The sequence below is a fragment of the Lagopus muta genome, chromosome 1 (assembly GCF_023343835.1).
Source record: "Lagopus muta isolate bLagMut1 chromosome 1, bLagMut1 primary, whole genome shotgun sequence".
Taxonomy (NCBI): domain Eukaryota; kingdom Metazoa; phylum Chordata; class Aves; order Galliformes; family Phasianidae; genus Lagopus; species Lagopus muta.
Genome location: NC_064433.1, coordinates 107,133,545 through 107,159,308, shown reverse-complemented (window position 1 = coordinate 107,159,308; position 25,764 = coordinate 107,133,545). Strand labels below are relative to the sequence as shown.

The 25,764-nt window shown below is 36.4% G+C and overlaps 1 protein-coding gene across 4 annotated transcripts in view; it reads left to right on the top strand.

The window, feature by feature from the left end:
• BRWD1 (bromodomain and WD repeat domain containing 1) overlaps positions 1–25,764 on the top strand; it is a 53,067-nt gene that overhangs the window by 18,412 nt on the left and 8,891 nt on the right. For all 4 annotated transcript variants that reach the window (XM_048933841.1, XM_048933840.1, XM_048933839.1 and 1 more), the window contains 22 exons: positions 1,166–1,294; positions 3,313–3,538; positions 3,993–4,181; positions 5,159–5,342; positions 6,217–6,310; positions 7,076–7,216; positions 9,121–9,206; positions 10,020–10,215; positions 11,295–11,411; positions 11,500–11,607; positions 11,999–12,123; positions 12,230–12,312; positions 12,744–12,855; positions 15,721–15,782; positions 17,880–18,035; positions 18,244–18,364; positions 19,558–19,683; positions 20,323–20,401; positions 21,593–21,637; positions 22,921–23,064; positions 24,316–24,468; positions 24,732–24,901. In XM_048933841.1, coding sequence (XP_048789798.1) covers positions 1,166–1,294; positions 3,313–3,538; positions 3,993–4,181; positions 5,159–5,342; positions 6,217–6,310; positions 7,076–7,216; positions 9,121–9,206; positions 10,020–10,215; positions 11,295–11,411; positions 11,500–11,607; positions 11,999–12,123; positions 12,230–12,312; positions 12,744–12,855; positions 15,721–15,782; positions 17,880–18,035; positions 18,244–18,364; positions 19,558–19,683; positions 20,323–20,401; positions 21,593–21,637; positions 22,921–23,064; positions 24,316–24,468; positions 24,732–24,901 — 2,846 coding nt within the window. The remainder of the gene's footprint in view (positions 1–1,165; positions 1,295–3,312; positions 3,539–3,992; positions 4,182–5,158; positions 5,343–6,216; positions 6,311–7,075; positions 7,217–9,120; positions 9,207–10,019; positions 10,216–11,294; positions 11,412–11,499; positions 11,608–11,998; positions 12,124–12,229; positions 12,313–12,743; positions 12,856–15,720; positions 15,783–17,879; positions 18,036–18,243; positions 18,365–19,557; positions 19,684–20,322; positions 20,402–21,592; positions 21,638–22,920; positions 23,065–24,315; positions 24,469–24,731; positions 24,902–25,764) is intronic.

The following is a 25,764-nucleotide window of genomic DNA, read 5'->3' as shown; positions in this document are numbered from 1 at the left end:
CTTTTAAGGCAGAAATTGAGTTCAGTTTGTTTCTAGAACTCTTACCTTTGAATTTCTTGGTTTGTAAGTATGGGTGCAGTGTAACTAATAGTGAGGTTATGGCTTTATGTGTCAGAACAAGGAGCAGGGTAACTCCTTGCTTCCAGCTGTCCAACCACTTCCTTGAATCAGATGTCTCTCAGTGGATCCTTTACTAAGCATAATCAGGTCACCAACCTTCTAGAAGAGCATTAGCTGCTTCCTTGCACTAGTACAGTTCTCCAGAGCTTTTGAGTTGATTTAGGTCAGGGTGTAAGCTTATGAGACAAGGAGGATGAATTGTGAGAATTTGTAGAGACATGTGAGAAATGGGGGAGCAAAGCAAGATGCCACTTTCATCATAATCAAGGTCTGATCTCTTTTTGGCTTGACTTGTTTATTGTTACTTCTCAATCTGAGAGTGCTTCAAATGGTTAACACCAGGGCTCTTCCACTCTTTGTTCCAAGGGACCTTTTTTTCACCTCATTCTTAGGTTCTGTTGTTAATTTAGATGAGGTAGGCTCTGCTGAAAAGTCTGAAAGATCTATCACTTCAGGAATCACATAGACAAGTATTTCTATTCTCAGCTGTACTGAAAATGCTAATACCATAAGCTTTGGTACTTTTGGAGAGCTCCTTTGACATTCGCTGTTGGCCAGTTTACAATTAACTCTTCCAGATAGGTTACTGTCTCTGAGACTTCAACGTGATACAGTGTTTTGTTTTTTTTTTTTTTTTTTAATTTATTTGTGTTACAGTCAATAGAGAAGGGATTTTTTACTTTAGGTTTAAAGTTTCATGGCTTTCTAGAAGTGGCTTAACAATAAGTATTTAGTAGCTAGAATTTAACCTTCAGCAATATACTGATTGCTAAAAAGCCTCAAAATTTTTTGTTCCTTGTTTTTTTAGTTGGTTGGTTTTTTATTTGAGTATGTTTCCATATTCTTTATTGTGCCTTTTGAAATTATATGATTTAGGAGTTAAGTTTAAAATGTCAAGGGAAATGATACAAACTGAAGTGACTGGGGATTGTTCATTGCTTTATTGGAGGTATTTAAAGAGGTGCAGGACTGCTTTTGACAGAATAATTGATTTTTGCTCTAAAAGTTTGATAAAATACTCTTGAGTTTCTTTCCCTCAATGTAGATTGAAGGCCAAGGACACGGTGCTGTTTTTGACTGCAAATTTTCACCAGATGGGCAGCATTTTGCATGTACAGACTCTCATGGGCATCTGTTGATATTTGGTTTTGGCTGTAGCAAGCCTTATGAAAAGGTGAGTTTTTTATTAGAACTGTTTAGTTAAGCTTCTAACTAAATTAGATTAGATATGCCAATTCCTGAAACATAGAAAGTAACAAGAGTTTTGTATGTGTAGGGGATGTAAGCATAATGTGTTTCTTGATGTCTGTGAGTTCTCCTACGTACAGTCCTGGCATGGCAGAAACAGCCAACATCGTAACTTCCCCTCTGGGAAGTAGCTAGTAGTACTTTTCTGAAACAAGTGTCTTCCAGCCACTTCATTTACATGTTAATTGTTTGAGCCCATATCACTTTTTATTTCTAAATTCTCAAAATAGGTTAATATTTGAAGGTTGGAATCTATCACCAACTTTATTGTGCTACTACCAAATGAACGAAAAGCTGAATGTTCTTGTTAAGGATAATTTGCTGGTTTATTTTCATTATCAGAACTTGCGATTCTTTAGACCTTGAGTTCACAGAATCACCCGGGTTGGAAGGGACCCCAAGGATCATGTAGTTCCAACCCCCCTGCCTAGCAGGGCCACCAAACATACACATTCAGATCAGGTTGCCCAGGACCCCGTCCAACCTGGCCTTAAACACGTCCAAGGACGGGGCATCCACAACCTCCCTGGGCAGCCCGTTCCAGGGCCTAACCACTCTCCTAGTAAAGAACTTCCCCCTAACATCCAACCTAAATCTTCCCTCCTTCAACTTAAAACCATTTCCCCTAGTCCTGCTGTTGTCAGCCCTTTTGAAGAGTTTACTCCCCTCCTGGGTGTAGGTTCCCTTCAGGTACTGATAGGCTGCAATGAGGTCACCCCGCAGCCTTCTCTTCTCCAGGCTGAACAAGCCCAACTCCCTCAGCCTGTCCTCATAGGGGAGGTGCTCCAGCCCCCTGATCATCTTAGTCGCCCTCCTCTGGACCCTTTCCAAAATCTCAATGTCTTTCTTGTACTGAGGGCTCCACACCTGGACACAGTACTCCAGATGGGGCCTCACAAGAGCCGAGTAGAGAGGGACAATCACCTCCCTGTCCCTGCTGGCCACCCCTCTCCTGATGGAGCCCAGGATCCCATTTGCCTTTCGAGCTGCCAGAGCGCACTGCTGGCTCATGTTCAGTCTCTCGTCCATCAGGACCCCCAGGTCCTTCTCTGCCGAGCAATTCAAAGCAATTTGCTCTGCCGAGCAAATTCAAAACTTCTGCCGAGTTATTCAAATCCAACTTTAGTATAGTAGATTGTTTAAAATAAGCACAAGTAAATGAGCAGCCAACGCTGCTGACTGAAATGTTAGAAAAAGTGTGTATAGGATTCAGTGTTCCAAATTTTTAATGCATCAGCCAATCCCTTTTTTGTTTTGATAAATACATGTGTTTCTGTTTTCTTGAAATAGCTCTCAAAAATGCTTTTCTTCAGTTCTCCCTCCATTTTTTTTAAAAGTTGTAATGGTAATTCCATGTTTGTCACTTCAAAGGTTTTTTTTTTCCTGCTGTACATTCTTAACTGGAATTGAAACTTAATTCTGTTCATCTTGCTTATCATTGCTGGGAACAAAGATTCTGACTATTACACAATTACCTGTCTATCTGTTACTTCAGCTGTGTGGACTTAAAGGACTGTTCAAGTTATAGAAAACTTTTCAGGTGGATACTGCATGATTAAGGAAGAACTTCTTTGAGAACTAAGGTTGAATTTGGGACAATGATTTCCTTGCATGGAAACCAAGGAAACTTTTCTTAGTTGTGTGGGGAAAAAAAAAATGGGATGGAAAACATTTTGAATGTTAAGTGTAGAACAACAACATTGTTTTCTATACTTGTTTTTGTTGCTTGGAAAAATGATCTTAAAAATGGAAGTACTGCAACATGTACTGGTTATGGTAGTTGTACATAACTCTTCTCATTGGGAACTTGCCTTTTCTTTCACCTTTTTAGGTGGTTTTGGAATATTTCAATTAGTATTGCTTGTTCTTTTGTGTTTTCCGGCAGATTTCCTTTTTTTTTTTTTTTCCTTCAGAATTTACAACAAAACTTTTATTTGCTTCTAGATTCCTGATCAGATGTTCTTCCACACCGACTACCGACCCCTTATTCGAGACTCCAACAATTATGTCCTGGATGAGCAGACTCAACAGGCTCCTCATCTCATGCCGCCTCCCTTCTTAGTAGATGTGGATGGAAACCCTCATCCAACAAAATATCAAAGATTGGTTCCAGGAAGAGAGAATTCTGCAGATGAGCACTTGATTCCTCAACTTGGATATGTAGCAACAAGTAAGAATGGTCTTGCTAAAAATCTGTATCCAGAATTTATCTGTGCTGTAGTAATTCTGATTTGAGACAGAGTAGATATGACATAGGTGATATAAAATTGATATGGTTTTCTTGCATGCTAGCAACTATCATGTGTATTTGTGTTCTTCAAGGATGCTGAAGCGTCCCACAGTGAATACTACTTCAAAAAAAAAAAAAAAAAAGCAAATTTGGTGACTCAAGTGGATGTCTTTCTTTTTTTTTTTGTATGGATCTGACATACATTAACTGTGCTTTAGTTTCAGACTCCATAAATGTCTCACTTGGAGTAGATAACTTGAATAATTTCCAGTGTTGTTCTGCAACTGACTACAACAAGAGCATGTCTTTCTGTGATGTGAACAAAGAGATTAAATCATTTGCTATATTAAGTTAATTATCCCATTCATGTTTGTCATTCTTTTACACTTGCAAGGTGATGGAGAAGTGGTTGAACAAGTTATAGGCCAGCAGACAGTTGATCAGGATGAACAAGGTATGGAGCCCAGCATTCTTGATGGTATGATTAGACAATTACAACTACAACAAGATCAAAGAAATGCAGCAGCAGATCAAGAACCTGCTTCAAGTGGTCTACAGAATGGAGAAGGAACACCTAGAAGAGGTTAGTATTTAGAGGCTGAGGATGCAGCCTCACTGCATCTCTGTGAAGTGTGGAAGTGGAGAGGGAGGTGGAAGGCTCTTTGGGGTCACTGCTGTAAGGATGCACAAGAAAAACACAGAACTTGATTGGAGTAGGAGGGGGGAGAGGTTCACAGTGAGCAACAGGAAAAATTTCTGTACTGTGATCAAACACAGGGATGGGCTTCCTACCAAGGTAGTTGATGACTCACGCCTGTGAATGTTCAAGAATCATTTGGATGATGCCCTCAGTTGCATACTTCAACTTTTGGTTTCTCCTGAAGTCAGGCAGTTGAACTTGATCTTTAATGATCCCTTCCAGTTGGATATTGTTTTGGGGCTAAACTTCCCTTTGTGTAATTCTGCCTGGTTAAGGTTTTCTTTTCTTCACTAAAGCATTGTTGTTCCTGTGATTAAATTACAAAACAAAGCCTTTCACCACTGTTCAAGAGTGTTAACTGCATTTATTGTAGAGTGCTGTGTTTTTAGCAATATATGATGTTTACAGGATCTACACTAATTCTTCTGTAAGGTTTTCAGGATGACCATTTTACCGCACTGGAATCCCTTCTTCCATCTTTGTAGATTTAAACTGGACTCTCTTACAATACATGACCTGTAGTTTCAATTATATGCAGTCAGTTCCAGGGAAACTGCTTTTCAGAACCTCGGAACTGCCTGAAGTTGTTCAGAAAAAACATCTGTTAATGTTATACTTGTTTTCACTGTATTAAAGTAATAGTATAAATGACCATTTAAAAAGCATGTGTTTTATCACTGCATTTTCTACCAGACGAATTCCTGAAAATGATCCCTAGATTTCTACATATAATCATGGAGATAAAAAAAATAAAAAATAAAAATAGGGAAAGTGTTAGGATTTTTCTTATCTCTAGTGAGGAAAAACAAGATTTTAATTCTCTGTAGTCCAAAATAAATGCTTTTATTTGTATATTTTAGTATTTAGAAGACCGAGTTTAGACATCCAGTCTCCTCCCAATATCGGTCTGCGCCGTAGTGGGCAAGTTGAAGGTGTGCGGCAAATGCACCAGAATGCTCCCCGAAGTCAGATGGCTACAGAGCGAGACCTTCAGGCCTGGAGAAGAAGAGTTGTTGTCCCAGAAATACCACCAAGCTTACTCAGGTCTGGAAACAGCTGACTTGGCTGCAGATAAAAACTAGAGAGAATGCATCATTCTCTTCTAAATTGAGTACTGCTATCTAAAATAGGTTGTGGTATGAATTGAAATAATTGAATGGACAGCTGTGCTTCAAGCTTTTAATTGTAAACTCCATTCAATGAGATGAATGGAAAATTAGTTTAATAAGAATGGTTCTCCCGTATTTTATTTCAGTACTTTGAGTTCTCTTCAAAGACAAATATCTGAGATTCTTGCTTTTTCCAAAAGAAAGGGAGGTGCAGGTGAAGTTTGCATATGTGAAAGAGTTTGGAGAAATTATGCTTTTGTGAGACTATGGGAGGGCAGTGTGTTAAGACCAGAAGCAAACAGAATTCTTGATACATTCACAGCAAGATTTGTACTGTAAATTTCAGAACAGCAGAAATTCTTCACTGCAGAAGTACTTAGCTTGCGTTGAAAAGTGCTGTCTGTGAAAAGGAGAAATAATATATTTACATATATTTTTTTATGATACAGCCATATGTACTGCCACATTTCTGAAGAAGTTCTTGAAAGGCTTTCAGCCTTGAATACTTGGATGTAGAATGATTGCAAAGGAGAGAACGTTAAATTAAAAATAGAGTTGAAGCAGTTTGTTACATTCTGATTTTTTTTTTTTTTTGAGGAAGTCTTGTGATATCCAACTTTTTTACTTTTTCTGAAGGTCAGAGGACTTCTGTTGTAGGCATTTGAACAATAATACAGGTCTGGAATTAATGAAATAGAAGTAGATGCTAGGGCTTTTTACATAGATTATTTTTTTTTTAAGAGAATGTATTGTTTGATTCAGTATCATTGAAAGAGATGAGGCATTATGCTTTCATGACTTCCTTGTAGGAAGCAGGAAAAATACCGAATTGCAAAAGGGGAAGAAGAGAGAGATCTTTACCAGTCAGAGAGGAGAAGGAAGTCATTCCAGTCATCAGAAAAGGTATGCAGCAACTTCTAGGAAAACTGGTGTTCTGCATAGTTTTGGGAGAAGTCGGGCTTTAAACAAAGAAAGCAGACATTTCTGCAGGTTTGGTATTCAAAGGTTCCTGGTGATTGAGCTTCCACTTATTGCAGGACAAAGTTTGTTCCACTTTTGTCAACACTTAGATTTCATTTTTTTAATTTCAGTTTTGCCTCTTTTCATCAAGGGTATTTAGTAGAATTTATAAAGACAAGGTTGTGTTCAGGCCATTTTGGTTTTACCGCAGTTAAGAGCTGAAAGGCAGTTGTGCAGGTCGATGATAAAGCATCGAGAAGGTGCGCGTGAGAGTGTTCAAGATCTTAAATTTGAAGAATTATAGGCTATGTTGTGATTCTGTGCTTTTTTTTTTTATCAAACACAAAACACTGTTATCTAAACTTTCACAGTTGCTCTACTTTAAATACTTTTTTCATTGTCAGTTTTTTGGAAGTGGTCAGTAAGAAGGAAAGATAGCTATTGGGCTAGTTTTGTGAGGTTGTGGCCTAATTCACTGTGTTTTATAGTACAGAACAGCTTGATGAGCAACTTGAGGCAAGAACTATACTGCACAATTCCCATAATTGGGAGGAGACGAGGATTTCAGTTCTTGATTCTGTAAATTTGTGTAAGCCATCTCAAGTGTTGCATTAGTCAGTACTTTTAGATACCCTGTTGAGCCTCATAAAAATGTTTGCCATTACATATTCCTGTGTAACGACTCTTTGTTCTTCCTAAACAACTCAGAGTGACTCTGAGTCTTCGGTAATACAGTCTAAACGTAGACTGCATAGACGGAAATATCCGAATTACCGAACACGGAACAACATTGAACAGCTTGATTCTTCTGATGAGGAGAGAGATGAGTGCTTTGGTTTGATAGAGCAGGTAAGTTCTCTTGATTTCAGTATTTTGAATTTAAGTTGCTTAAGTGTAGCTTCATAGCATTGTAACTTCTTTCTTAATACAAAACCCCTCTTCTACCAGGGACAGCATTTATGGTAACAACTGTAATGCTTACAGAAACTGTAGTACTTCTCAAACATCATTATTTGTTGCCTTAATGATGATAATTTATCCTGTCAGTTTAGACATTTCTAAACTATGTTTGTTGAGAATCTTCTTAATCAAACCCACAGACAGGCAAAACCCTGATATATTGCTGAGATTGACTTAAACTGAGATTTGGATTTGTGATGGTTTTCTTTAACTGTTTCTCTGCAAAAACCTTTGAAATCTGTGTGTACACCAAAAGTTGATTTGCTTTGCACACAAGGAAATAGTTTCAAAAGGGGAAAGGAGCTGACAAAGTCAAACTTGTTGGACTGGTTTCCTGTTCTGCTAATGGAGAATGGTGAATGGAGATGTTCAGGAGCTAAGATAATGCTCCTGTACAATGATTTTTCTCTGAAAAAGGACTCTTGTCTTGCTAGAAGAATAATAAACAGTTCAATAAAAAGTTCAAGTTTTTCTTATTTTGGTAGTAGAGTAGAAAGGGAGCTGACAGGAGGCATCTGCCACCTGACAAATTTCAAGCACTCAGGCAGCAATAAGTGAGTTATGTGCTAATGTCTAGTAAATGCTACACAAACTTAAATATTTTTGAAGTGGAACTTCTGATATCCAGCTTTCAGTGCTTTTTGTTTCCCAGTTTGCAACATTATTAGGCAAATTACTTATGGCAGAATGACATAATTATGGCAGAAATCAATTTTTGGAATCTCTTATTATGGAAGTATAACAAAGGAAAAAAACTACTAATATGAAAATACGTTTTGATGTTAAATGTGAAAATAGGTTGTGGGTGTTGTTTGTTTAATTCAAATACTCATCTGTGTATGTGGAAAAGTATTGGTCTTAATGGGGAAACTTGCTCTGAAGGACTGACAAACGTTATCAGTTGGACTAATTCAGGCAATATTAAACTTGAGAGTGCAAGTCAAACCTTTTTTGGTTGTTTGATAGTGTACAGCTTGGGACGTATCAATGCATTGTATTTAGTCACTGCAGTTATGGAAAACAATTCTTCACATGAAGTTAATGTTGATGTTTAGCAGCAGGAAATTACTTGTAATATATTTCGATATACCTGGATTTCTTAGTTCTGCATTTAAATATATACCTAATTAGTACTGTGCAATCGCTTAGTACTAAAATCAGAAAAATCACCTGATTCTAACTTGCAAATAATAGTAATAAAAGAAAAATATTACAGAAATGCTACTCCTGTAACTGAACATGCCTGTGTTGTGTGTGGATGAAAGACCTGATAGCTTTCCTTGACTTGTTCCTTTTGCAATCGTTGAATTCTTCCTTTGTGTTCTAGGTGGGCAGGCTTTATTCTAAGTTCTACATGCTCTAATTACAGCATCATCAGTCTGAAATTCAGCACAATGGAGATCAGCCAGCTAATTCTGATAAGCAACGTGAACTTAAATTAGTTTTTTTTAAAAAAAAAAAAAAAACAACACACAAAAAAAACCAGGACAACAGTGTTGCCATGTGGTAGGAGGATGTGTTGCTTTGTGCAGACTGGCTACATCTGGTAGAGCCACACTTGGCTAATAAAATATGAGTGAACATCTAGGAGTTAGTGATTAATAGTGCAGTCCTGAGGTTAATGTGCTTAGTTGAAGTAAAGGAAGTGACAGGAAATTACTTCTTTAAATTCCTTTCTACCAGATTTCTTCCTAACCATCCAGGTCAGATTGTGAGTGGAGAATGTTTTATATTTAGGACCAATAAAAATGTGAGGACGTTTTGGTTTGACTCTTGTCCATTTTTCAATTCAGGAAGCTGAAGAAAGTGAGGGCTCTGGCTCATCTGAAGAGGAGGAAGAGTGGAGAAGTGATAGGAAAAGCAACACTTTTAGCTCTAGGTAAAAGCAAACAACTCCCAGCCTTTACTTTTGAGTTTCAGTGTGGTTTTGGCAGGTTAAAGTTGTATGAAAGTTCTAGTGTGATTCATATGTAATAATGGTTTGTTGGTGACTGTATGGCAGTGTTGCGTTGCATTGTTATTTACTGTCATTAAATGTTTTTTTCTTTTAATGTAGTTTCTAATCCTTTAGCTTGTTGGGTTTTTTTTCTGCTAGCTGGTTTTTAAAATAAAAAAAAAAGTAAATCAGATTTTATTCATTTTTTGAGAACCTAGCAACTGTCAGTTGCTTGCTCTTAAGATTGATTGGTTGAAAACAACAATCTTAATTTTGATGAGTAACTTCATAATTTTATTTAGAACAGAAGTTACAGATGTATTTTTTTTTAACTGATCTTAATATGACTTTCTGAATATTCTTTCTAGAATTCTCTAGTAGCAGAAGTGAAAAGTATGAGTATCCAAAAGCAAGTTGAACCTGTGAGATTTGTAGAACTGTTTTTAAAGAATTCAGTTTTCTGAATTCTATTTCTAACTGTGTTGTTAGGGATGGCTTTTATTCAAAAAAAGTTGTGAACTTTAGAATTCACCAGACAACTTTTCTTTGGAAAGCACAATTTAAATTACTGTCTTTCCAGAAAATTACATACAATATCAAATAATTATTGGGAGGAAGAAAAAGCTTTAGTTCTTATGATACTGCTTTCCATGATAATCTATATCAGGAAGTGTTTGTCTAAGAATATGCTACTCTTAAAATACTGACAACTCGATTCTGTATTTGTATTCCCTGTGGCACCCTTGTCGTGGTCAGTGATTCTTCAAGCAGGTACTCTGACTGGATTGCTGATGCAGGGATTAACCTGCAGCCTCCTGTCCGGACCTCTCGGCGGAAAGCTGTCAGGTACTGCAGTACCTCAGAAGATGAAGTGTCAGCTGGGAAATCATCTCCTCCAAAGCGAAGGAGGAGAAAAAGGAGAAAAAAGCCCAGACCGAAAAAGCAGGAGGGGGTATGCAATTTCTTTACTCTATTCACTTTCTACTAGATTGCTCACTTTAGGTTTTAGACCCCTTCACTGGAAAATCCTGAAGTAGTGGCTATTGCAGTTGGACACTGATATTATTATCCCTACGTAAAGGCTTCCTTTAAAAATTTGAGAACATTTCATGTCCAAGATATGTACCGATTCATCTGCACTCCAAATGAAATCCTTTTTTCATTTAAAACAAAAAGTGTTCAGAAAAATGGTCAAGGAGGGGGAAACGTGATTATTAAATAATTGTACAGAATAATAGACAAAAACCCTGTAATGGAGTCTGGTTTTAATTAGTATATTGTTTGAGAAACTAGGGAGACATAGTTACTGTATTTATGGGGACTGTTTCTACTTCTGTTAAAGTAATTATCTTTTATATACTTTAATTTTTAAGTTATTTTTTGAGTTACCAGAATTTTTGTGGCCATTTTCTTTCTATCCTCTCTTGATTCCAAAAATTTAGATAAATTGTTTTAAACTCTTTCAATATGTATATTTATTGAACAAGTAGTTGATTTATTTAATTATGCAGTCACTTCTGATATTAGAGTTTTGTTTTATCTCTCTTTCGTGATAAGCTTGATGAGCAGGGTTAACTTGATCTGTCTCCAGAATGGAATTAATTGAGGATGTTTGTTGACAAGTATATAAATTGAAATTATACATAACCATGAACTATTTGGGGGAAGAAAGCCAAAGCTTTAAATAACTCTCTAATCATTCTCATAACTTTCGATCTTCAGGTGGTTTCTTGCATCTTTGTAAGATTTTTATTGGGCAGTGAGGATTCCATCTGAACTATAAGGCTTTGATTCTCTTGAGAGTTGTAAAATAGTTATGTTGCTCACTCAGGCCTGCAAGTAGGAATAAAATGATTAGCATGAGTACTGCAGATACAACTTGAGGAAAGCCTTGAAGGAATTCAGCTATCAGGTTTTGGAAATGCACGTTAGTCTTTCATAACCTAAGCTTTTGTCTGCCAGATTGTTGTTTTGATGTCATGTCAGCAATATGTCTGTCATGTCTACTTTTGACGTCTGTTAAATTTACAGGCTAATACACCAACGCAGTCAGTAAATTCAGAACTGTCATATGATTGGCATCCTCCTGTTTGGATAACAGACACAGCTCTTCGAAGATCTCCCTTTGTTCCTCAGATGGGTGATGAGGTAAGAATATTTGTTACAATCTCCTTCAAATGCTAGTTCTGCTTACATATTTCTATAACACTTTTTGTTTTATTTTTACTTTTTTAAGGTAATATATTTTCGACAAGGACATGAAGCTTACATTGAAGCAGTTAGAAGGAATAACATTTATGAACTGAATCCACACAAGGAGCCTTGGAGAAAAGTAGTGCTTAGGGTAGGTCTGCATTGAACATGGTCTGGGTTTCAACACTAGAAATCTGTGAATATGGGTTGTGCTGCATTAGTTTTAAAATATTAATTTCTGAGGTTATGCCATTTATCTTAATGCTTTAGTATGAAAACAAGAGGGGAAAACTGTGTTCACTTACCAAAATAGTTTTGAAGTTTCCTGTGGGAATCCTGAATGTGAATAGCTGTTTTCATATTGCTAAATTTAACAGGCTGTCTTCCACTGAAATCTCAAATATGGTTTCAGTATTGTTGTCATTTTGTATGTGGATATAATATTTACTTAATACAAAATTCAGTTAACTGTGATTAAACTAATAGTTCTGTGCACAGTCCAGTTGGGAATACTTTCTGAAACTGTTTGTTCTTCCCTGTAGGATCAGGAGCTGGTAAAAATTGTCGGAATTAGGTATGAGGTTGGTCCTCCCACACTGTGTTGCCTCAAGCTTGCCTTTATAGATCATGCCACCGGAAAACATACTGACAAATCATTTTCCATCAAGTATGTGCATCTATATTTTCTTGAAAAGTTCTGAAAAATGTATTTCTTTAAGCTTCTTCCTAAAGCCCTAAGGTACACACCTGAAAGAGTATTTTTCTTAATCTAGATACCATGATATGCCAGATGTTATTGACTTCCTTATATTACGTCAGTTCTATGATGAAGCACGGCAAAGGAACTGGCAAGCTTGTAAGTGTATTTTCTACATTTTTGATAGAATGCTTTTGAAATAAGAAATGTATCATTACTGGAGGCTTTAGGTGCTGTTTGCTTGTAATTTCAAAGGGCTCTCTGTTAGATAAGGTTGGTCTGCCTGTTGGAAATATGAAACCACTAGTAGCATTAGTAAGCATTTTGGAGGGTCTACCATAGCTCAAAGATAAGTCTTCAAAACACAAAATCGCATTCTAGTGTTGTCTTTTCTTGCTTTATAGTTAAGTAGCAAAGAGATTTAGCACTTTGTGGCATAATCTATTGTTTCATCTTTTATCCGAGTGTCAGTATTTTTAGATCTGTAAGCTGAAATCCGCTGATCAGAAATGTGTTAATGACATACAGAAGAAGCATAGTTAAATAACTCTTGTTAGTAAAATACGCGAGCAGAATTTTTTTTCCTCTAGCTGACAGGTTCCGATCCATTATTGATGATGCATGGTGGTTTGGAACAGTGTTGGGTCAAGAACCATATCAGCCTCAATATCCAGATAGTCACTTTCAGTGTTACAGTGTTAAGTAAGTATAAAAGGATTTTACACTTCTAATGGTAGTAGTGTGAATTGCCTTTTACTTAGCTAGCCTCTTGGTATAAGAACGTATAAGTTGTTGAAATGATTTTATTGGCCGTGTTACCACTTCTGAATGGTATCTAATCTAGCACAGTGTGAATATGTAATAATTTTAAGCAACTTTTTAATGAAGGATAACATGATAAAATAAGTTCTTGACTTCTTTGACCGTGTCATCTTCTCTAACAACTGCTGCTTAATCTCTTCCATGAAGCAAGCAATGCAATTTCCCACGTATATAAATTATTAATCTTCAGTCATAATTGGTTTTGGATGGGGCGTGCTGAATCTTTTTTGTTGAGATCGTAATTCTTACGCTTAAATTTCTCACGCTTCTGTCTTTTCACATTACTATCCATGAGAGCAAATATGACTGTAATGTGATTGTATGCAATCACTTGAGCCTTGTGTAAATTATGTCTGTTTCTAAGCATAGCTGTATGCTTGCTGTGTGGGTGTGAAGATAGAACAAGTCTGTTGCCTACTAGTATTTAGCTGTGTTTGCTACTATGTAGGTTCTGCTTGCAGTTTGTCCTGCATTTCATCTTTAGGTTATATTTAGCAAGATAGCTGCAGATAGCGTAATTAACCCTATGCTACCTCAGACAAATCCCTTTGACCAGCATGCTTGTCAGGAGATAATGCTGCATTGGTGAAGGCATATATTGTCAAGTTTGTTCTTCAGAACATGGCAAGGTTGAGCAAATCCAAGGGTAGTACTGCAAGGGGAAAAGGCTTGCTTAAATAGAAAAGGCAGAAACTTCAGTATCAAACTTAAAGCATAGTAGTTGGACTAATTCCTGGGAACTGCAAACCTGCTAGTTGTCTTCAGTTCTGTGTCCATTCTGAACTCACTTCCATCACATACGACAGAAAATACTTCTCATTAAAACATCATTCTTCCAAAGGAGATGCTTCCTGTGGAAGTAAGTAGTAAGGTTTCCGTTCTGGTAGAGAAATTTCTGCTTCATTTTGACTTGAGTCAGATGCTTATCTTGGGCTGGTAAGAAGCTTAGGGAGGTGTTGCCTTCTAAAGAACAGCTTTTGCATCACTGTTGTGGTTCAGGGTGCCTGCCCCTATTTCTATTTTTAGAGAGGGCATCTTGCATCAAGCAGAAAATGCTGGAAAAGTTTTGGTTGTTTGCTAGATCTGTGACCTCCCTAACCTGTACCTTTACCAGGAAGCAGTCAGTACTAAGAAGGTTCAGAGAGTCTTGCTGACAAGTCACCCTGAACTTCTGCAAAGATAAAGCTTTCTTTACAGTGTTGAGCTGTTAATGGGATGTTTTTTCATGGTCCTTAGAAATGAAGTCACGCTAGCAATACATGAGATGTCAGTAAATGATTCAAGGCTTCCTGTTCTGAGCTTGATTTTATCCTAGGTTTCTGTAAGATGCACTCCTAGTCTGACAGCCAAATGTTCTTTTTTTTTTTTTTTCCTCAGTCCCTGGTTCTGGGGTTTGTGGTGTTTACGGGAAGGGACTGTGATGATTAGTTTACTTTGATCTTGCTGGGCAGTTTTATTATGAAGTTCTGCCGTATTCAGCATGGAAACCAGGCATTTGAGGAACTCTAATTTGAAACTTCTGGTGAAGTTGCAACCTGTGGTACAGTTGGATGGTTCAGAGGGAAATTGGTGAACTGCAGTCTGATGTACTTGACTGCAGTTCCTGTTTTTTAAAAGAAGCCCTTGAAATGATCTCTCTACAAAAGATGTTAACTAAGATAACGCTGCACTGGAACAAATACTTCTTTGTGTTGAAAATTAGCTGAAATATAGGGAGCAAAAGAGAGATTGAGGTTCTGACAGAACCAGGCAGTATTAGCAGACTCGTAAGAATGTTAAATGAAAACAGATGCTGAAGGAAATAATCTGGGATGTATTCACTGAATGCCCAGAGGAATTTAGTTATCATGAATGTTGAATGAGTAGAATGGTTTTGTACCAGGATTATATGGCCTCCTACTGATAGTTTCAAATAGAGAAATTACTAGTCTAGCGGGACCAGTAGGGGTATTAGGCTGAATCCAGAAGTACATTTCTTATATTTGAAATACTAAAATTTGTTGGTAGTTTTGCTGTTAATAAAAGCATGTGAGAATGTTCCTGTCAGATAGTAAAATATCAGTGAATGTGCAGGTAATCTGTTAATATCAGCTCTGTTTGCTTTTGCTTCCTGTTACTTTAGTTTCTACATTTTAGTCTTCTCATTAATTAAGGCTTACCACATTAAGACAAAGAGAAGTTAATACTCCATATAACTCAGTTTTTATTCTACCCTTCTCTGAGTCATTCTATTGTTGTGGCTGGGGGTTGCTTCTCCTTGTTTTTCTGGTAGCTTCCCTTTGATTGTTACCTTGTTTTTCCAAGTGTCTGGCTTATTTATCTTAAGCAGCTTCTTGATCTGATCATTATGATATTGATTTTTATATTGGGTAAGTTGTATATGGCTGAGAGCACATGCTCAATTTTAATTTGGAATTCTTCTTAAATCGTGTTTCCTTTTCTGCACTGTTGACAGTTGATTCCTAACCAATAATTTTGTGTATGTGTATACATATATATATACACACACAAAATTATATTTTTTATAATATTATTTATAATATAACCACATAATATATATATAACCATATATATATATATATATATATAAAACCATAAATAAAACCACAGTATATTTTACTAAGGTCTAAAAATAGCAATGATAGAGAATTTCTTTAAATATGCTTGGTAGAAATGCTTTCAACTTAAGGTTAAGGTTAATGTTAACTTGTGTGTTTCTATTTTCTTTTTAACTTGGTGAATCAGATGGGACAATGGTGAGGTTGAGAAGCTTAGTCCATGGGACATGGAACCAATATCTGATAATGGTAAGTAGAAACTCTCTGAACAGAGCAGTTAATGTGCTTCTCCCTCTTCATGGATCCTTTGTTACATGCAGGTAGTGCACCTGAACTGATTCTTGTAGGACATTCTCACTTCAGTGTTAGTGAAATGTCTTTGATATATCTAGATTTTACTTCCTCACCCTGAAACTTTCCATCTTCTAAAATAGTTTTGAAGGAAATACTTGAAATATGGATCTCTCTGGCATATACAATAAAACCTGCTACTGCTGAAAGTCAAGTTTTGACTTCCAGCAACTTGACATCGCAACTTTAAAAACAAACAAACAAACAAAAAAAAACTAGTTTGCATTATGGTACGTATAAGAATTAGAATGAATATAAATAAGTTTTCCAGTCAGTAAATCTTTATTGTTTATACTTTAAAAAGGCTGCTTGTATAGTTTTTTGTGGTGAAACTCAAATTAATTGTAAATGAAGTAACTGTATTCCTGATTTGTCTTCTTCAATTCAGTTTTGCAATACTTGTTGATACCAGCAGCAGGGTGGGAGGACAAAGTAGTTACTGAATAACTTGTTTAAAGGATATTAATTTTCTTTATTGCCTTTCATAGAAAATAAGCTATTTCCTAAATGGCAGAAAAGTTAATGCTGTGTGTGTGTGTGTATAGCCTATTGTGTATATAGTGTTTTGTCCTCTAAATACCATTATGTTGCACACACATGGATGTTCTCAATATTAAACTGACTTTCTAATCTTCCAAGTGTGGTCTGGCTGCTTCAGTCATATCTTGTGATAACAAATGCTGCAAAACTGTCTGAAATGGAAACGTGAAATCACCTGTTTTACGCAAACTAAAATGTATGAAGATTTCAGTCAGCAAGATTATTTTAGTTTTTTTTCCTCCTAGGTTTGATTGAAATACTATTTTCTTATTTGCCAAAATCTGCCTCCTTCAAACATACAGCACATTTTCTTCTAATTCCTTGAGATCTGGTGAACGCATTCCATAAATAGCACTGTAAATGCAATAGTGAATAAAGATTTGGGGCCATCGTTACCTGTTTGGCCGAAGGAAAAAATCAGTGCTTTTTGTAAACTTTGAAGACCCATACTAAACTCGTTCAATGCTTTGCTTTTATTTTTTGTCTCTGCAACAGCTGCAGCTGAAATGTGTTTTAGAATTGTCTGTGGCATATCTGTGGATTACAGTCATCGGCATGCTAGCAATGACCTTATCTTTCTTGTTTTTATTTTTAACTGAGAGACTCTCAGATGCTAATGGAAGCTCCTATTTCTGGTTTCTAGCTATAAGCCTATATGCTTCATATTGCTGAATTTTATCTGCTGTTCCAGTTGTCCTATTCAACACAAAGATGGACTGAAGATCCCTGTGTGATCAGGAACCTTCATGATCTTGTTCCTTTTCAAGTGCTCAAACTAAATGAGGATGTTAGCTTCTGAAAAAAGAAATCCAGAAACAGACTGAAAATTACTAGAAACAATCTGTAGAGTTGAGGGGAAGGATACACAGAGGTGTAATGTGTTCTGTTTACTCTGTGTTAGCTGGATTGCATTAAGCTTTGTAAATGTGACTCCATGGAGCCATCCATCGCAGTTTTATGTCTGCTACTTTCTATTGTTTTGAAATTAATTTAATCTGCCATGTTCAAAAGAAATACTGGAAAAAAAAAAAAACACTGTTAAGGTTACAGTTAGTGTACCAGGAAGGACATCACAAAATATATTGCCTGTCTTACGTGTGTTTAATGGTTGAAGTAATAAACTCAGTAAACTAAGTTAGGATCCTATGAAGTCTGAACCGCACATTTAAAATGAAAGTGTGCAAGTAACTCTTCTGAGTGAGGTCGTCTTTTTAGACTGGTGCTTAAATCAAGAGAATAAATGAGGACCTGGAAATTCAGAATTGCAGAAAAAGGGAATAAAGGACATCTTTTGGCTGTTTTATGTATTTTCCCCATGCTTTTAGTATCAAACTCGAGGCAAAGTATGTTTTTCCCAGCTACGCTTACTGAATACTCATATGGTTTTAAATATTTAACAGTTTCTCTTGTTGTGTTCTCACTACTCACACTTTCCTTTTTGTTATCACTCTTCAGTTGATCAGCCTGAAGAATTAGGCGCTAGTGTTTCTGTGACTTTTGAAGAAATGGAGAAGCTACTTTACAAGCCCGAGGAAGGGGAGTGGGGGATGCGATCCCGCGATGAAGCTTGTGAGCGGATTATCTGCGGTATCGACCAACTTCTGACTCTTGGTGAGAATGTCCTCTCACTTTTAGGTAGTTTGCTCCTGGAGTTAGATTTACAGGCCAGTTCTCCCACTGTATTTGTACTCAACTGTTTATGTTTTGGTACATCATTGGTTTTATTGAGGGTGGTTTTACAAACCAATTAAATGGCTGGTTCAGTTTTCACACACATACGTCTGTAAATAGTGCCGTTAATTTTGCTGTTTCTTAACAGACATTTCAGCAGCTTTTGCTGGTCCAGTTGACCTGTGTACATATCCCAAGTACTGTACCGTGATTGCTTACCCAACAGACCTGAACACTATTCGAACAAGACTGGCCAATCGATTTTACAGGTTAGTACTAGCAGCAGAAACAAGACGGAGCACGGCCTTATGTTTGTACACTGTGAGAAGATCTAAATGTTTTTTGGTAGTCTTTTTTTAATAAACATTTTGAAAACCAACAGTCTAGTACCCAAATTTGTAATGTGTTTTGTAGCAATGTTAATTTTTAACGTTCTTTTAGTTCTTAAGGAAATTGATTTCAGCATATATTGATACAGTTTCCAGAGTTAATGCTGACATTAAGTGTGGGGTTGATAAGTTCTGATGTGCAGCATATCCATACTAACATAAATTTAAGGATGTTGATCATCTGGCTTTGTGCTCAGCATGTCTGTAAATAAAATGAAGAGATGTCAGTACTTGTTTTCTTCCTCAGTGAGACTGAAATGATGGCTTGGGAAATGGTTTGAAATTCTGAAATGAGGAACTGAAAACCTGGAGTATGGCTTTCATATTTTATAGTTCTTTATAAACTTAATCACAAAAAGCTGTGTAATTGTGTTAGCTCACTTCTGTAATGTTAGTTTGTAGCGGTTTCTACAAATCTCTTATTTACAGAGGGAGGGGATGTATGACTGGTGAGTTGGTCTCAGCAAGGTATTTTGCAGACATCATGGCTCAGGTACACTTAAAAATGTGTTTAGACCAGACTTCTTGTCTTTTTTTCTCTGTTGCTTGTGTCTTGTTTTTATTCTTGTTTTTATTTTATTTAATTATTAATATAGTACGCAGTTTACACCATTTGACAGGAGTTTTCCACAGAGGTGGTCAAGATAGCCTTTTAGAAATGCATGGATTTTTAAGGAATCCTTGGAATTTGTCATTCTCAGTTCCATTAGTTCAATGGAATTTCATGATTCAGTGGTATTAAATGCTGGCATTTAATAGGCTAGTTGAATTAATTTTAAAAAAGAAACCAAACCTTTACAGAACTTTGCAAACTTGCTGCAAATTTCTTGTCAATAACAAATAGGAAAATGACTTAACAAAGATGTGCACTGTTGATTTTGCTTCCTTGAATTACTTCTGTGAATTCCTTCTGTGTGCTCTATGTGAACACATTTTGATGAGTGAAAACCTGGAGACAGGTGTCATGAAATTAGAGTAAGGGATGTTTATCCACATTAGGACAGATAATTAATGAGAAAGTATTTGTAGTTTTTCAGCTTATTATTAAAGGTGCAATGTTGTTTAATTTTAAGGAGAATCTCTGCGTTGGTTTGGGAAGTAAGGTACATTGAAAGCAATGCCAGGACCTTCAATGAACCTGGGAGTGCTATTGCTAGAGCTGCAAAGAAGATCACTACGCAGCTCTTGAAGTTTATCAAGTGAGTGGCATTTTACCTTACATAGTGCTTGAATGCTTGTGCTCTAAAATTGTGGGGGAACATAAACAACTTTAAGATCACTTTATTAAGAATTTAGTTCTTTTGATTTATTAATCTTTTTCAGTGCACTGCAGGACAGATATCTAATTCTTCACGAGTGTTTTCTTACCCGGGAAAATACTGGAAATATATGTTGATATAGAGATTTGATTTTTTTTTTTTTTTTTTTTTTTTTTTTTTTTTTACTGGTGTGTATGGTATGAAGATGTCAGTTGACCTGAAAGTAGATCAGTCTGTAATGCAAGCCCATGCAGAAATTCTTGTTGCAGCATGCCTGACTTGAGTTCAGTTGGGAGGTTTATTTTGAAGTTGGTGTAGGCAGTCTAATTCCAGTAGATCAAATTCCTAATGCTAATTTCACCCTACTTGGCTCACTAGTTCTAAAATGTGCAATACAGCAGATTTCCATATTTAACATTACTTTAGTGATATAAAAAAACACCTTATGGTGTTTATTATTTCAGATTATTGTTACTTGCTTCCAGTTTTGTAGCTTTTGGTTGTGCCTGGGTTTGTCTTTCTAGGAAGTGGTAGCTGTATTTTGATATTATAGTAACAAGAGATTTAATTGCATTACAGTGATCAAGACTGTACAAACATTTTTGACCTGTGTAGCACAACAGATGATGAACAAGATTGTCTTGATGCTGATGATCTGGTAAGTTTTTTCATACAAGTAATTGCAGTAATGCATCTGCAGTGGTAAGAAAATACCACTCACCTTCAAGTATTCATGGCAAAATTGCTCTTTTTTTTTTTTTTTTAAATAGAGATCCTTGTATGTGTATCTTGTATGTGTACATTTGCACAGCTGAGAGAAGACTGAATATATCAGGGAAGTGAGGGATGATGTGGGGATATGCTTTAATTGAGAACATGAATTGTTTGTACTTGTTCAGAAGTATAACAAGAAACTTTGTGCTAGGACCATGGCCATTAAATAGAACAATTCTGTGTTTTTGTGACGTTTTTAAAGCATGTTAATATGTAGTAATGTAATATAAATATTTCAAGAGTGTATGAATAGCTGTCTTTCCTTGTATTTTTAATTATCTGTATCCTTGGTTATTTCTAAAGCTAAAACTGTCACTTAGGCAGTAGTAAATGCTGAAGGTTGGTAAACACTGAATTCCTGTGCACGCAACTATGAATCATACATTAGCATTATGTGCTTCTATGAAGATTCGATGAAACGTATTTACCTTAAGCTGCAGCTAGCATTCAATGCAGAACAGTTATTGTGTTCAGTGTTGCATGTTTACTGACAGCATACCCCAAACAGCCCAATCTGATCTTTTTTGCATTTTAATTTTGAAGCAAGGCTTCAAAAAGTTGCAGAGTGACTCCCTTCCCTTGGAGGTTAATGTTGTAGGAAAGGCATTACATTCAGCTGTCTGGCTACTTCAGTGTCATCTTAGTACTTTCGCGTTATAAAGCTTTTCTTTTTACCAGACGTAACTTGATCAGAAAGATTTCTTTGCCCCAAATTCAGGACAAGCAAAATGCAGAAAGTTGTAATATTTGTCAGTTGATTTACTGTTTGATATTCTGTCATTGGAGTTCTCAAAGTTGGTGGGTATCTTCCAGTTGCAATTATCTATTTGGGGTTTTTCCTGTATACTATGGACAGGAGTTCAAGTAGGAGCCTTCAGTGGTGGGATGTCAATAGAATCTTACTTTCCATAACACACTGTGCTGTGTTTTTGATATGCTCATTTCTTGTCCAACTGAAGAAAAGTAAGATTAAAAGTCTATTTCAACCATGATATAAGGTCTAATAATAATTTGAGTACACAATTACTTAAAAATTATTTATGGAAAAAAATAAATAACCTTTATTTTTGTGCAGGATGATGAAAAATGCCGTCCAAGAACATCATATAGAAGAAGAAAAGTGAGTTGGCTAACCTTTCCCATGTATACCCAATTCAAGTTTGCTGGAAAAAATTGCTTAGCAGGCTGTGTTGAAATACTGTGGGACTGATGCTTTGTTTTATAACAAGCATTATTTTTTTCCCTGTCAATAAAAAGAAATAAATGCTTTTCATAAATAGTTCATTGCTGTTTTAACACACCTATACTTGTTCCATATAATAGTCAAAGAGAATCTTTCTCATGATTTTGATATCAGTGCTGTTCAGTGTGACAGCTTTCAATTATCTGGCTGATACTGAAGTGAAAATATTCATCAGCTGAGATGCTCAGGAAAAAAAAAACCAAAGCATTTTAACAGCGGGTATTATTCAGATTTCTTACTTTGGAAGATTGATAAGGAGATATTTTTGTGTGCTTTTTGGTACTAAAAAAAAACCCACCTCAAGACAACAACTTGAAAGGCAAAAAAAAAATAATTATGATTTGTCAGTTTTATTAATAAACATTAGGGAAAGAGAGCTGCTAGTTGTTTTGTTAACAATACAATACCTGGAAGTGCATTTTTGCATGTGGTGTAGAAGCGCGTTTTTCTGATATAGTGTGCCTCTGTGGCCTGGAAGGCCAGTGGTATCCTGGGGCACGTTTTAAAAACAAGAGCATGGCCAGCAGATCAGGGGAGGTGATCCTCCCTCTCTGCTCTGCCCTGGTTGAGGCCAGGTGTGGAGTGCTGTGTCCTGTTCTGGGATTCCCAGACAGGGATATCCTAGAGAAAGTCCAGTGGAGGGCCACAAAGATAATTAGGAGCAGTTCCTTGTAAGGGGGATGCTCCAGGCTGAGACCTGGGACTCTTCAGCCTACAGAAGAGAAGATTGAGATAGGAACCTATCAATGCTTACAACTATCTATAATATGGTAGTTGATGGGGGCAAACTCTTTTCAGTGGTGTGCAGCAGTAGAGCAAGGAGCAACATGCAGAAACAGGAATATAGGAAGTGCCATACTAACACGAGGAAGAACTTCTTTACTGTAAGGATGACAGAGCACTGGAACAGGCTGGCCAGAGAGGTGGTGGAATATCCTTCTGTGAAGATATTTCAAACCCACCTGGTTGCTTTCCTGTGCAACCTACTGCAGGGAACCTGCTTTAGCAGGGGGTTGAGCTAGGTGATCTCCAGAGATTTCTTCCAATCTCTGTGATTCTGTGATTGATGCTGTGATATCTGAAATAATTCCAGTTAGAAATTTTCTGTGAAGTTTTTCAGGCAGCTTTTCAATAATGTTTTTTCCTGGCTTTTTTTCAAGGGACGGGGGAAAAGAGGAAAAAGCATGAAAAATGGCTATGATGAAAATTGCTGGAAAAAACAGTGCATGGAGCTTGTGAATTTAATTTTCCAGTGTGAAGATTCTGAACCTTTTAGGCAGCCAGTTGATTTGGACCAGTATCCTGTAAGTTGTTCCATTAACCTTGTAAGATATAAAAATTGTATCTTTCTTTTAGCGTTTGGTACAATAAGACCTCCATGTTTCTCTTGGACTTGTTCTGTTTTTGGTTTCAATTCTCAACCACTGATGCTTATCTTCGTCGAGATAAGATACACCAAAATATAAACACAGCACAGAACAATTGTGGAGCAGTGGAGCTGTGTCTACAAACACCTTGATACTTTACATGAGTTACCTGTTTTGTATGCAATGTTAACATGAAGGATGAAACTCAAATAGGCAAACAGATCAGTCAGTGTGAACTCCTTACTTGTTGCATTGTTTTCTTGCTACCCCATTGTCGCTGTTGGCACTATTGCCTTTGCTGTCGTCTGCAAGTTTTGGGAATCTGTCTTCTCTTTGATGCTTCCCGTCTAGACAGAACATAGGTCTTGGTTCACGTGTGCATCTGAAGTATGGATTCTATCCAATCTGTTTTGTATTTTCTGCTGATGTGTCTTAGAGCATCTTAATGCTCTGGTGGTCCCTCTTCCACATCAGTAAATTATTTTGTTGCTGAAAACCTTATGTAGCAGTATTGGTTTCAAGATCTTTATTTGGTTTTTAGGAAAAAAGAGAACAAGCTCCTATTGGGGGAAAAGACATATAAATGTTTTAACAATTATGCAACTTTTTTTCGTACCATCTTCACATCTTGAGTTTGGGTCTCATTTCAGGTATTGAAAATATTTTGGAAGTCTCTAAAACTCCTCATTTAGAAGAGAAAAAGACAATTGTGGAGTTCAGTTTCTTGTTTTAAATTTAAACAAGATCAGTTTCTCATTGTAAAGGGCATTAGTGAAAGGATTACAGGCAGATCTATTACAGTCTTTTTTTTTCTCATTTTGATTAGCAGTAATACAGTTGCCTGACATGTTATTGTTACAAAATAGTTGCTATTGAGGTAAATTAGGAGAAAAGAAGCTGAAGAACTGTACGTGGAAGTATGTGGTGTTGTATCACGTCACGATATTTAACAAATTCTGAAGATTATCTTGAAAATATGCAAGATTTTATAGGACGTGACAAAGTGGAGGCTTTAAATCAAGTAGTTTCAGCAGAAGCTCAGCTTTCTGCTGTGGTAAGTACTTGTTTCTTGAGCCAGTGGTTGAGATGATCTTAGTTCCTGTTGAATTCTGTAGATAAAATTCAAGATGATTGTTTTTCCTCTAACAACTTCTTGAACTGCTTTTTTTTTTTTTATGCTTTATCTAGGACTACAGACATATTATAGACACTCCAATGGACTTTGGTACAGTGAAAGAAACTCTGGAAGCTGGAAATTATGACACTCCAATGGAACTGTGCAAAGATATAAGACTAATATTTAGTAATGCAAAGTCTTATACTCCAAACAAAAAATCAAAGGTAGATGTTACTATTGGGAGTTTTACACTTCTTATAATCCAGTTTGGTGTTATCTTGGAGAAATTTTTATTTTTCAATATTTCAGTAAAATTTCTGGTTAATGATGGTGGTAAGTGCAACAAAACATTTGTATGTCTGCTTATGTCTTACATAGCACTATAGTACATCGTACAAAACAAATTTCTTTTTCTGTATAATTTCTGATTTTAGAGAAGTTAGTCTTGGGTGAAAGGTTCTGTTACTAACATAAACTACTTCCTTAGATTTATAGTATGACCTTGAGATTGTCAGCACTATTTGAAGAGAAAATAAGAAGAATTGTTTCAGATTTCAAAAATGGTCAGAAGCAGAATGAAAAGATACGAAGAAACCAGAGATACGCTAGAAGAATTCAGAGTCAAAGCGCAGTGCAGCATGCTACCAAAATGCCCAGGTAACAAATTATGAACTGACTACATTCACTGTCATATTTAGAACAATTGTTTTATGAAGTGGCTAGCTAGCTAACTCTAGTAATAATTGTTGGAATTACTTCTCTTGCAGAGTAAGATAAACGTGCTTAAAGGGAGTTCTGTGGTAGTGTAAAGTTGCCTGTGGAATGGGGAAGGGATTGAAGTATAGAACAGGGATTTATTTTTTTTTGTTTATGCTTAATTCTAAATAATTCAGTGAGAAAATGAACTTTTACTCTGACTAGATAATCTGACTAGAATAATAAAATGTTCTTGCTGCATATATATTAGTTATCTTACTATATGCAGAAGCAATTTAATCCTATGGAATTTAGATTTTTTTTAATTGCTGTAGCAATCTGCTCTTTTCTGGTTGATATGATTTACTCTTGTATTGTTAATCAGCATATGGGATTAAGTGAAACATAATACAAAATACAAAAACAAACGTGGTAGATTGTTGGAATTGAGCATATGGTTTTCTCCCACTCCCTCTGGCCTTACTTGTCTGATAGTGAAGGGACAGTAATACAGTTTTAAGAATAAAATTAGAAGAATACCCTTCTGACATAGCTGTCTTTATTGTTCTGTGCATAAATGTTGGATTACACTGTAAGCATATCTGATGATGAACTTGAAGTTTTACTTGGCATTTTTCTTGGGTTCTCAGTGTTTTCTAGCAAAACAGTTTAATGATGTTACAAATACACAGCAGTAGGCAGGAATCTTCCTTTGAGACACCACTATTTTTCCTCTCTGAAGAACCTGTATGTGACTTGTTTACAGTTCAGTTCAGTGGTGCTTTGCAGCACTGAATCTTTGGGAATTCTTGGAGAGTGTTTGT